General features: G+C 30.9%; 4 protein-coding genes across 5 annotated transcripts; 2 read left to right on the top strand and 2 right to left on the bottom strand.

The window, feature by feature from the left end:
- The first annotated feature begins 561 nt into the window (after positions 1-561).
- On the top strand, positions 562-2,303 carry LOC145962650 (ribosomal L1 domain-containing protein CG13096). Its single transcript, XM_083083855.1, has 3 exons — positions 562-1,113; positions 1,447-2,012; positions 2,097-2,303. The coding sequence occupies exons 1-3, from the start codon at positions 743-745 to the stop codon at positions 2,282-2,284; spliced, it is 1,125 nt and encodes a 374-aa protein (XP_082939981.1). The 5' UTR covers positions 562-742; the 3' UTR covers positions 2,285-2,303.
- A 4-nt stretch (positions 2,304-2,307) lies between these two features.
- LOC145962653 (ankyrin repeat domain-containing protein 40) lies at positions 2,308-4,338 on the bottom strand. The gene is made up of 3 exons (XM_083083858.1): positions 3,996-4,338; positions 3,227-3,531; positions 2,308-2,967 (listed from the first exon to the last, which is right to left on the bottom strand). Exons 1-3 carry the CDS (start codon positions 4,115-4,117, stop codon positions 2,630-2,632), a joined length of 765 nt encoding a protein of 254 aa, XP_082939984.1. The 5' UTR covers positions 4,118-4,338; the 3' UTR covers positions 2,308-2,629.
- Positions 4,339-5,073: 735 nt separating this feature from the next.
- On the top strand, positions 5,074-8,705 carry Rad23 (UV excision repair protein Rad23). 2 transcript variants are annotated; one of them, XM_083083856.1, is made up of 6 exons: positions 5,074-5,327; positions 5,431-5,503; positions 5,801-5,957; positions 6,334-6,504; positions 6,582-6,913; positions 7,033-8,705. In XM_083083856.1, the coding sequence occupies exons 1-6, from the start codon at positions 5,262-5,264 to the stop codon at positions 7,323-7,325; spliced, it is 1,092 nt and encodes a 363-aa protein (XP_082939982.1). In that variant the 5' UTR covers positions 5,074-5,261; the 3' UTR covers positions 7,326-8,705. The 2 variants fall into 2 exon arrangements, with proteins under 2 accessions (XP_082939982.1, XP_082939983.1); XM_083083857.1 differs by lacking the exon at positions 5,074-5,327 and having other exon boundaries at positions 5,467-5,604.
- A 1,449-nt stretch (positions 8,706-10,154) lies between these two features.
- On the bottom strand, positions 10,155-11,732 carry LOC145962654 (large ribosomal subunit protein uL16m-like). Its single transcript, XM_083083859.1, has 6 exons — positions 11,532-11,732; positions 11,344-11,412; positions 11,116-11,273; positions 10,914-11,045; positions 10,710-10,820; positions 10,155-10,514 (listed from the first exon to the last, which is right to left on the bottom strand). Exons 1-6 carry the CDS (start codon positions 11,572-11,574, stop codon positions 10,299-10,301), a joined length of 729 nt encoding a protein of 242 aa, XP_082939985.1. The 5' UTR covers positions 11,575-11,732; the 3' UTR covers positions 10,155-10,298.
- Between the last annotated feature and the right edge of the window lie 1,635 nt (positions 11,733-13,367).

The following is a 13,367-nucleotide window of genomic DNA, read 5'->3' as shown; positions in this document are numbered from 1 at the left end:
CAGCAATATTCGGCAGGTCTGTTCTTTCATGGTTCGTTTTGTGTTGCGATTGAAATTGACCAATCAGAACAAAGCAATTTGTCGGCCGACTATTTTGATTGGTCAATTCCAACCGCAACCAAGCCCGCAACCCGTAGTGTGATTACGGTTTTACATCGAGCATTGAAAACTAAAGATTGAAGATTAAATTTGGAGTTTGACCAATCAGGATCAGAAATTTTAGCTCCTTTTGTTTTGATTAATCAAATTCTATTCTCTAATTTTTAATCTTCAATTTTGTACTTGATCAATCAGAATAAACAAATATTTTTGTGTTCTGATTGGTTAATCAAACGCCACTCTACTCTAAAGGTGCCTTTTCATGTTCGACGCTCATTTTCCAGCATCAAATATATTACGGTCCATATTTTGAATCCTCTTTTAACGATAAAAGTGCCTCTAAAAGTGGCTTATAAGCCTTTTGATTGGCTATGAGCCACTTTTAGAGGCACTTTTATCGATAAAAGAGGATTCAGAATATGGGCCTGAGTGACTAAAGATAAAGATACCAATTTGTTATTTTTTGATAACTTTTGACGCTAAAAATGAGCGTTGAACGTCAACTGAAAACTTAAGGAATAAATTTTGAAAAGTAACGTCTTTTTTTGCAAGAGCCCAAAATTTTCTTTTTTGGCATCACTGCGTAAAATCGTCTCTTCCGCCTACTTCCCATTTCCGGCTGCGGCAGAAAAATGGCGGGTCCATGATGAAGCCAGCACGTGGAAAGTCGTGTGATGGAGAGGAGGGAAAGAGAGATAGCGGAAAAAGGAAAGTACAGTGTGCTAATCTTAAAAGCGATATCAAAATAAAGAGAATGAAACAAAAAAATTCGGATTCGCAAATTTCGCGAAAGCGAAAACGAGCGAATTCGGAAACGGAGGAGACACCATCTAAGGATTTCGACTTAAAGGAATTATCGAAAAAACATATTTTACAGTGCATTTCTGCGATTTTCCATTTAACTCAGGAACAGTTGAAAGAAAAAAACGATGTTCTAGCCACGGAGGTGCAACCGATATTTATGCAAGTTACTTGTGTTAAGATCCCACAAGTACCTCGCAGACAAATGAGAATGTAAATAAGTTTATGAAATTATGTGTGCTTTCTACATGAATTAATTCGATTCTTTCTTGACTTTTAAAATAGGAATCTATATACGTATATTAGAGAAATCTAATTAATTCAAAACTTTATAAAAATTATAATTATTCTCTATTTTTATATTGGAGTTAATTTTAATATATTTTTCCCTGATTGGATTTTACATGATTATATTTTATAACTGCCAATGGATCCTTATGAGATTCAACCTGATTATAAACCCAACAATGATAATACTTTATATTCTAATTTATTGTGTTGTATCTTTGATAAAATTCTAATATCCCTGTTCTCTTTTGTTTACAGCTTGCTACCATATTCTATAGTAGCACCAGATGATGAAATTGCTCTATTTGTTTGCGATTCGCAAAGAGGAAGAAGAAGAGATTATGAACCAACAGTGGAACATTACAGAAATCTATTAGAAGAACATAAATGTACTCGTGTGAATGATATAATACCTATGAATCGCGTGAAAACTGAATTTGATCAATTCGAATTGAGAAAAAAGCTCATAGGCAGTTATGATCATTTTCTTGTCGATGGTCGCATTGCTGGGCATATGTCACATCTGTTAGGAAAGCATTTCATGAAGAGACGAAAATTGCCAACATCTATCAGGATGGACAGCAAAAATTTGAAGCATGAAATCGATTATGCACTGAGAAAAACTTGCATGCATGTTCACTCTAATGGTGATACTCACTTGGTCCAGATAGGAAATACGTCTATGGATAAAAAACAAATCTTGGAAAATATACTGGCCACTTGCAAGAATCTGTCTAAAAATTATCCTGGTGGTTGGGTGAACATACGAGCTCTACGATTGAAAAGCACAACTACTCTAGCATTGCCTTTTTATATGACATTAAGTATGTTTTAATTGAAATGAATTATTTAACTTATTAGCGACACTTATAAATGTTACATTTTTTAAACAAATTTATATATTTCAGAAAATAAAAATACGATTGATCCACTTATAATTGCGGCATCGCCTAAGAGACCGAAAGCTTATCACGATGTGGAGGGAGAATTATCGACGTTCGTGCGTGCCACAGTCACTGTTAAGCCCGATGGCGAAGTTATTCTCAACAAACAAAAAAACTTACAAAACAGGAAGAATGCAAAGAAAGACAAATAAATTAATTTTTTTAAGACAATATATAGAAATTATCTCTCCTTATACTTTAATAATTTAAAATCTAGTAAAAAACAATTACAAAAATTCACTATTTCTAAATTTGTTATATATGTAAATTTAGAATACACTCTAAAAATTTCTAATATTAATTTAACATATTAATTTAATTAACATTAAATATATCACGTCTTACATAATTCATATTCGATTATTGCATTTAAGATGTTAATATTAGATAAACATATATACTGTTATTTAACAAATAGCTTGTTTGCTTCTATTATTAATATATTAGAGAGTATTTTGGAAATATTTAAAAGGAAGGATCTTTTCCAATGTGAGTGATCAGTATAAAATAGTCTGATCCTTCTTGGATATACTTTGATATCCATTAGTCGGCAATGTAGCCAGACTGCTGGTGACACCGTTTTGCATACTTTTATATACGTTTGCATCCATGACTACCTCAATTTCTTGAAAGTTTTCAAGTCTCTGAATGTCTTTGTCTTTTCTTAATCTGGTGTTGGGTAATTTTCGTAATTTTTGAATCTGATGTGGATTGAGATCTAACTCCTTGCAACACAAGTACAACAGAGCTTGATATGTAAGTTCGCTCCGCAACAATTCCACCTCGACGAAATCCGGATCTGCTGTATTAGCCACTCGGATTTTCAATATCAATTCTAAAAACAGTGTACAAATCGTTATACATACTACATTGCAAGTATAATATATTGTATGTTAACAATGATTACTTGACAGTCTTATATAATTATAAAAAATTTTTTTCATAAATATCAATTATATTTTAGATCTTAAATTAATTAATATCAATATATATAAATATACACAATAATTATTATATAACATTATATTAATTTTTGCGACCATATTTGTTGACTGTCAATATCATTACAAGAGTTGTATCAATTTATATCAAACCATCTTGAGAAGTAGTGATGAATTTATTTTCGTTATATGCATTATTTCTGGTTTTTGAGAGATTTGTGGTAGTATGCAGAAAATCTGGTTGATTATATGTGGATGTAATGGTATGCAATGATGATTCGTTCATGATTCGTTGATTATCACTACTTATACCCAGAAGATATAAGATTTGTTGATTGCTGCACACAGACGCTGGAGTTTCTCCTATTTCAGATCTTAGATTCTTATCGGCACCATTTTTTAAGAGTAAGGCAGCAACATCCAAGTATCCTTGTTTGCATGCCCAATGTAGAGCAGTCCTTGAGAAATAGAGATGAACATGATTATAAAAGCTATCTTGATAATACGAAATAAAATCATAAAAGCCTATCTCTTAATAAGATGAAGTAAATTTATTCTATTTTGCATTATATCAGAGTGCAACTTTCCAGAATAAGATACAAGATTACTTCTTTGCTGATCTTTAGACAAAAATAAATACAAAATAACATATCAACAGTGACAGAATCGTATTATAAAAAATGTTGAAAAATAAATTCATTTTATACATCACATTAGAGTAGTTTTTCAAAATAAAAGTGTGAGATTCTGATAAATATTTTCTGATCTTTATGCAAAGATATCATGTAAATCCAAATGACAAGTACCATCCAGTAGCAGAATAGTATTATAAACATGTATCTTGGTAAATAATTTATCTTATACATATGCATTAGACTGTAATTGCGCAAATTTATCAAAGTAAATCCAAAGTGACAAGTACCATCCAGTGACAGATTGTCGTGCGTTAACGTCGACACCTAAATTCACGAGATCTTGCACGACGTCGGTGTCACCGATACAGACAGCTTCCCTCAGGCGCTCTTCGAGAAGAACTCTTTCCATTTTGCGATAAACTACGGTATGTCACATCTTCTTTTTAATGTCAAATTCGAAGCGGAGTCACCCTCGGATCATCTGTGACAGGTCGAGGTGGTCAGTTGACGATTCACAAGAATGTGACAGTGAACTGGAATCAAGCCTGTTCGTTTGGCACTTGAGTTTCTTTCTTTCTTTCTCTCTCTCTTGCGTCGTTGAATACGTCTGTCTCATTTCAGACGTAGGGAGTTCTAGAAAGTGCAAACAAAACAAACAGATGTCCCGTAAAGATAACAACAAAGAGACGCCGCGACCAATGATGTCGTCGAGATGCTGATACGTTCACGATATAAGATTTAAAAAACGCGGAAACTCACTATTTGACAACCAATTAGCACATTTTAAATCCTCAAGAGTCTAAAAAATATCCCCCAATGGCTGCGTTCAGCAGGAAAAGCTGCTTTGCAACTGTTGTAAAATTCGTGAATCTGATTGGTGTATGCTCTTAGATTCAGTCAAAATTAAGAGCATATACCAATCAGGCTCACGAATTTTACACAGTTGCAAAGCAGCTTTTTCTGCTGAACACAGCCAATGATGCGGCAAATTAGTAACTTTTATAGTAAGTTTTGCAAAAAATCAAACGTTAAATACATTAAAATTTACATATTATTAAATAAATAAATAACAAATAATAATTATAAATACTAACAATAATAATAAATAACGTTAGCTAAATAAATATAATAAGTATAAAATATAATAAGTAAATAAAATATAATAAACAAACAAACATATAAATAATATATATAATATATATATATATAATATATATAAATAAATGTAATAATAAAATAATAAGATAATAATAGAGGTTTTTCTACGACATTTGACAGATTCGATACGCAATGTCGGCCCAATACCATAAACGGAACAGCGGTTGGTAGCCGTGGTTGGCTCCTCTTCGGCCCCCTCATCATCATATGTTTTGCGCACACTGTCGCAAGTGTACGTATATACACTTGCGAGAGCTGTTTAAGGCAGTGCCGACTCATCGCCGAAAAAATCTCTACCAAAACACCGTTTTATTCTTATCGGCGGAAAAGGGGGTTAATTTTGCAATTGGGAATTGGCGTAGACACACACACGGGGCACCCATCAGCTCGGCAATATGATTATAACGTTGAAAAACTTACAGCAGCAAACGTTTACGATAGAGATCGACTCGTCGCAAACCGTAAGTAAAAATCGGACGAGAGGGAGAGAAAATTGACTTTTTTTTTTAGAGAGAGAGAGCGATTGACGGAAACGATTAGATGTGTACTTATTATCGTTGCTAGGTCAAAGATTTGAAGGAGAAGATCGAAACGCAAAAAGGCTTTCCTGCCGAGCATCAGAAGTTGATATACGCTGGTAAGCAATGTAACCTTAATTCGTCAAGAACGATGTTGGAAAGAAAGCGCCCGGCGCTTATTCGCGTAAACGCAACACGGACTCTCCGCCTCCTTATTACAGTGTGTTAAGTATTATATACTTTCGCGCGTATGCTTAAATATTTATATATGTGTGTGTCTTTCCCGAGGGGATAAGAATGATGTTGCAAAAACGTTCATAGGTTATGTTATTTTGGTATACGAACGTGGTATATTAACGAGCGTACCAATTTTTTTACCCTCGAGATTGCGATAATGTGCGATAATGTGCTTACAGGGAAGATATTGGCAGATGAGCAACCGTTAACAGAATATAATATCGATGAGAAGAAGTTTATAGTTGTTATGGTAACAAAGCCTAAAGCTGGTGCTACGCCCAAAACAAGCGAAGAACAGCGTGCGGAGAGTACGGATAACAAGGAAGAATCTACTAGGTAATTTCGACATTTTCGCATTTTGTATTATAAGATATTTTATGTATTATTAATCGCTATCTATATGGGAGATGTCATCACGTAGGGGTGTAACCCTAAATTGTGACAGGAACGAGAAAAACTGTTTTAAAATTTGAATTTTATACATAAGAGTACAATCTTCTCTACGTTTTAGATTAGATGGCATTAGGAATACTAATATCTCTAATATTTTTTAAGATATATTTCATCTTAATCTCTCATTTTTCAGAGAACACGTTAGTCTGTTATGAAATTCTTTGATATAACGAGACCCCCCCTCCTCCCTTTACAGATTAGATAAAAAGCATATAAAATCCGTGTGGTTTATTTTCTTTTTTTATGTTTGCAATTATAGCTCGGCAACTACGCAACCTAGTTCGAATCCTACTGTTCAAGAGACTTTGCAAGCTGCTAGTAATGTGCAAGAGCAATCAGCAGTACCTACACCAGCGGCTGGTCAAGCAGAAAGTGCCTTGCTAATGGGAGAGGATTATAATACTATGGTAAACAACATCATGGATATGGGGTATGTATAATGAAGAAGGAACTATTAAATGATGATTATTAATTACTTACATAATATTGGGGTTTTTTTTTTATCAGGTATGAACGCGAACAGGTTGTACAAGCATTACGTGCGAGTTTTAACAATCCTGATAGAGCCGTCGAGTATCTTCTAACAGGTATACCAGCGCAACTTTTTGAAGATCCACCTGAGGATCCGCCAGAAACTCAGGAACAACTCCAGGATCAGAGTCAAGATCCATTGGCCTTCTTGCGTATGCAACCACAATTTCAACAAATGCGTCAAGTCATTCAACAGAATCCACAGCTGCTGAATAATCTTCTTCAGCAAATCGGTTCTACTAATCCCGCCTTATTGCAGCTCATTTCTCAAAATCAGGAAGCGTTTGTACGCATGCTCAATGAACCTGGTTAGTCCCAGTTAATTATCTATGATTTATTTTGTATTTATAACTGAAAAGAGAATACAAATCATATTTAATAATATATCAATTTACTAATAAAACTCGGTTTGTCTTTTCTCGTTTAGTGGAGCCTACTACAGGAGCGGGGGCGCGAGTTTTGCCAACATCTGGAGGAGGCGTAGCGTCCGCAACTGCAGCGGCTGCAGCGGGAGGTGCTGTAAACGGCGGAGCTGGTACGGGTGCAGCCGCGGGCGTAGGATCCGGTACAATCCAAATAACGCCACAGGACAGGGATGCTATCGAAAGGTTGAAGGCATTAGGTTTTCCAGAACACTTAGTCGTACAAGCATACTTCGCCTGTGAAAAGAATGAAAATCTCGCTGCTAATTTCCTACTCTCGCAAAATCTCGACGACTGAATCACTCATTTAATTTCGTGTGACATTTCGATTAAAAAAAAAAACAGAAAATAAAAAGGACTGACAGAAGGTGAATGATAACATCATTATCTCATTTTGGTCTTACAATAATCATCTTTACTTTGTATATAGATATACACGCAAATATCTATGCTATTTTATTCATTGTGTAGATAAAACCTTTGGTGTGTTTGGTAAGCGACTGAATCTAAGATAAGCGCGTATACCGCAACATTACGTATACCAACTCTCTTGTTTCATATTTTTAAAAATACTTTCATTTAACATATACCACATTTTTATGAGAGAAAGAATTGTTGCTTACAGCAAATGGGGTTATAAAATCCATCCTTATACAGCCTATGAATGCTCTACTATAAGAATCTTATGTTTCTTAAAATATATATGGAGCAATATAATTCTGTTTTTTATATGAGAAAGCCTATTGTGTTGTATGAAATACTCTGCAGAAGAATATCTTGCAGTAGTTATATGTACACATATATATATTGTGTATATATATATATATATGTGTATGTATTATATATACATATATATATATTGAGGGTTGCGAATATATAAAAATTGAAGAGATATATCCATTCTCACACATGTTATGGATATGTTTTATACATGTCTAAACACATCTATAAATAGATGTAATAAGTACACTTTGTACACTTATTTGGCTTTCTGATATAAAAATTATAGAGTGCATCCATTTATGTGTACTTGCGTATATTCGTATTTATGTATGTATGTACAAAGACGTCTACTTTTAAATGGTAATATTGAAAAATTGATTTAAAAGTTCTCTTGCATGTGTCATAATCTGGTAAACTAAAAATCTGTCACAAAAAAATAACCTGCTTTAGAATATAATTTTCATCAATCAATTTTTAGATCTCAAAAATTATAATTTATGATGTGTAAATATCACATTATTAAATTCTAATAATAAGAAGCTTGTTTGCTTACCACACACATATTGATTGAAATTAATAAATGAAATAATACAGCACTAAAACACTATGTATCTATCGATAGTACTCTCGAAATTATGAACATTTAAATATTGTTATGTATATTATGTTGAGATTCTATTAAAAAGCGCGCTAAGATGTGGTATAATATTATAGATTGTATTACAAATATGACATACGTAATTTTACTTTTTGGCAGCATAAAATAGCAAGTGATATTAAGCGGTTTTCTTTACATAATAAAAGACTAATTAATTTTATGCACATTGCATAATAACATTACATACATACGTATGTACGTACTTATGCATGTTACAGAAAATTCCTTGAATTTGTACCATACAGTTACTTATATTAATATCATTAAAACTACAATAAATATTTTAAAAAATTTTCATTGCTCTTATATTTGATAAAAAGATAATAGGAAAGCAAAGAGCTATTTGTTGAAAAGCTTTAATAATAATGCATAAAATTTTCCAATCTACCATGCTGAATACAATTTTAATCTTCTTTTTTTTATAAATATGAAGAAGTTATTAAGAAAACAATGCTGTTAAAAAAAGAATGCACTCTGTTGTGTGCTCAATATACTTGTAATACATAGCATATAAATAAATTACGATTTTATTTAATATAACTGAATGTTATATTACTGCCTAAAAATAGTTTTTAAGAAATCTTTCAAGCAATATAATTCTGATGTGCAGATACTTTTTCTCTCTCTTTTTGTTTTTATATATATGTATACATATGTGAAATAAATATCAAGATTTTATTTCTATTATATTCATCATTTTATAAATAAAGATAAAAACAGTGACTCAAAGAAAATTATATTGCTGTCTATAATATTCTGAGTTAGTACATAATTACACGCATATGTTTATACATATTCATATAAAATACGGAAGAAAGAATATAATACATGTAAATTTATATATAAAAAGATTAGAAAATTTAATATATTTTAAATTTTATTTATAAGTTTTAAGTTGAAGTCTCTCTTAGTACTACACCTTTACTCCGAAGATCCTTTGTAGCTTCCTCTATTTGCTGAAAGAGAAAATGATAACAAGTAGATATTAACACTACTAAAATATTAATATATTTTTTTATAGATACAAAACAAGCTAACTTGTTGAAGTTCGATGGCTGCGCTATCACAGTTGTTGAAAGTGAATACTCTATACAAAACGACGGTAGCCGCGTACAAACCAAAGAGAAATAAGCAAATGATTGGGAGAAAAAGTATAATTTCATGCCATTCCTTGACAAAAGTAGAGCTGCTTGTAATCGTAGCAAACCAGATGCCAAAAATTACAGTTGCACACGATAACCATTCCAACAGTTTTGTCATCTATAATACATATATATGCATTCTTTAATATTTTATTATCATTAAAATAAGATGAAATACTTAATGTTAAAGAATATTATATGTAACATTCAAAATTGGATAAATACAGGTTATAGAGAAATAATATCTTACATTATGAAATACGTATATAATAAATATATATGTGTAAAATGTAAAACTTGTTATATTAATTTTATCGAGATTTAAATATGATGCATAATCAAATAATATAATGTTGATACGTTTCCGCACATACTTTATAAATCGTAACCTCTAAAAGCTAGGACTAGGACTCGTGCACGCACCATAGAGTTAAAAATAACATAAGAGAGTGTAACTCGTGCAAGAAACGTAAAGCCTATGTATTAAAGATTGAAATTGCAAGGAAATCTGTTCTTTTATTTTAATTGGTCACACATGGTTATATCATAATTCTATACTTCCAAGAATGCCAAATAAATTATTGATGAATAAAAAAATCATTAATTATATTTATTTATTTATTACCATTTATTATTCAGTTTTACTGATATAAATTTTAAGATATTTTATAAAGAGAAGATATGTAATATCTATCAAGGATATTTAATATCTTGCTATTTTTTCTTATTTATACATATTTGTACATATTTATACATATTTGTTAAACCATCGCTTATCAACTGGTGATATCCAGTTTTGGCAACCTAGCATGTTATTTTGAACCATATATTTCCAGGTCCAAAAATGCTGATTGTTTTCTTCCAACCACTTTTCTCTAGCTGCATCTCTATCCAAAATTTCCTGACTGACAGCTTTGGCTTTGAATGGCATAATCTGTGCTATTTTAGACAACATATCTTTTACCTAAAAAAGAATTTCATGTATTAATACATTCTTGTTTATTCATATTTGATTAACTGCTGTCAGAATGAGTTTAATAACATACAAATTTTGAAACTTACTATAAAAATAATTAATATATACCATTACAAAATATAAATTATTTTTAAAATTGTTGAAAGAGATAAATGTTGAAAAAGATACATTACTGGAAGATACCTCAAAAAATTCGCAATGACCACCAACTTCTACAATGACACGTCCAGCTTTAACTGGAGTAGCATAGTGATCAATAGAACCTTTACCACTACCCATACGATGTCCTTGTCCCTAAGTTATAATAACCGTAATTGTTAGATTAGAAAAGTAATATATTTCAGTTTAATAATAACAATGATATAATTTATTCTTTAATTATCCAACCTTTTTTGTAACTGGTTGCCATGGTGGATCTACACGCCAAATTGCAAACATCCTGTCTTGATCGAGTTTTCTGCCAAGTTTTAAACGTATCATCTCAAAATGATTATGCTTTAATCTACCTCCCCCTGTTGCCTGTGCAATTTAAGAAAATATCTATAAATGATCTACAACGATCCTTTTAACATTATATATCCAGACTTACAATGATACCATATTGCTTGTATAAAAGGAAATTGTGCACTTCTTCTGGACCACGCATGTATCTCAATCGCTTTTGCATTTTAAAAGCACGCGTTCCTGGTGGATACTGTGGGACTTTCTCCATTATTTTGAGTCTTCGTCGTTCAGGATATTCAATGTCTAGTAATCATAAGTTTAAATTACAAAATATTCCATGTATATAACAAGTAAATTGCGTATATATATTTACTGCCAAATTTTACAGGCGGCGGAAAGAATTTTAAACCAGCTGACGGTGTTATCGATATAGGTTGCAAATCTATAAAAAATAGCATATAATGTTAGAAATAAAACTCAAATTTTAATAAGACTATATTAATAAATGTAAATGTAATCTGTTTTTTTCTTTTAAAAGTATATATTATATTGAAAACTTACTAGAAAATAAAAATCGCACTATATTTCTGGATGCTTGCATCATTTTTAATTTAAGAAAGTATCAATTATCTACGGGATGCGTTTGACAAAGTTTGCATGTATTTTAATATTTTTTTGTTGTCAAATTTTTCACATAGGTTAGGCTGTTGTATATATTTTGCTAGATTAGCTAACCATCTTCACGAATCTACTGTCCCTAGAAAACAGGAACACTACACGAATCCATCTTTCGGTAACTGCGTGAACATAACAATATCGATTGGAAGCAGAGAGAAGACTGAGAGATGTCATGGTCTGCTTTTAGGTGATCTCTGAAAGCGATACTCCCTCTATGGACATTGAAAACGTGGACATGAACTACAAAGCCATGTCCATGAATGTTCTCAGAGGGTAATATATAATGCACAATTTCTGGTTTTGTTCCGTGCTATGTGCACGAAATGCCGGTAGCACCAGTGCTGTATAGATACTTATGTATCTGCAAGATACTTATGTATGTAAATTGATAGTAAATAAATTATTCAATCGCGAAAGATACTGTAATATTCAAAGATGAAATAAATATTTTTCTATATTCATTGTCATATTTATATCTTTTTATTTACAAAACACAAAATGCCTGCTGGGGGATAAAAACATTTTTAAACATTTTTAACCGTATTTCTATAAATCTTCTTAATTAGCAGTAAACTGATCTTTGATATCCATCAATCATTTTTTTAATTATTTAAAATTTTTATTAAAATTATTAAAAATTTATTTATTAATTATTAATTATTAAAAATTTAATTATTAATACATGTATAGAATTTGTCAAATTAATCACTGATTCTTCTGAAGTTTTTATAATTAAGACTCGAAAAATATAGATGTTGCAAAATATTTTGTCTCTTCTTTATATAAAATATAAAGAATTCATATGTTCCATTTTAATATAGCTAACATTATTTTTATATATTTTTATTATAATTTTCATAATAACCAACATAATATTTTTATGCTTAATATAATATTTTTATGCATAATATTTTTATGCTAAATACATATTACAAAATATATGACAAAATATAATACAAATTTAATATAAAATATAATTCGAAATTTAATACAAAATAATTTATTACATGGAATAATTTATTACACGAAAATGTCCAAAATATACGTATAATATAAAATTTACTAAAAATGTTTACATAGTCCAGACGAGACTGATCAGCGAAGATTAATTACGCGACATTTATTATTAATAATAGATATGCAATAATATAATTTAATAAGTTTTATATAACGTAAATAATCATGATCAAAAGAGTCATTAATAAAATTATTGATCGTTTCTTCGATTGTAGAAGAAAGTATTTGCATTACTGACGCATTTTGTATAGATTATCAAAGGAAATATTCAAAATGAAAAGATAGAATAAACTTCGAAATCAACAATTAAATTATTAAATAAATCGCGATTTAAAATTCGCGAGAAAACGCGACGAATAAATAAATCGACAATAATCGGAATATTCGATTGCGAGATACGCATAATTTTTATATGATAATCGAAACCATCAATAGACACGCGTGCGATGAAATGAGCTCTATAAGCTTTAAAATATAATTAAAAATCGCGTTGTGGCCACGTTTAATAGAAAACAATGGAACGAATGATTTTCAAAGTCCCTCTAATAATCGATGTAATTGTAGAGTTTAATAAGATTTAAATAATGTAAAGAATCATGTTTAAAACAGTCATTAATAAAGTTATCGATCGTCTTTTAAATTATAGAAGAAAATATTTGCACTATCAGCATTTTGTACAAACTATTAAAAACAATATTCAAA

This window comes from Camponotus vicinus, unplaced genomic scaffold, assembly GCF_025532165.1.
Source record: "Camponotus vicinus isolate PSW18456_S1 unplaced genomic scaffold, iyCamVici1.0 SCAF_12, whole genome shotgun sequence".
Lineage (NCBI taxonomy): Eukaryota > Metazoa > Arthropoda > Insecta > Hymenoptera > Formicidae > Camponotus > Camponotus vicinus.
This window is presented reverse-complemented; position numbering and strand designations above follow the sequence as displayed.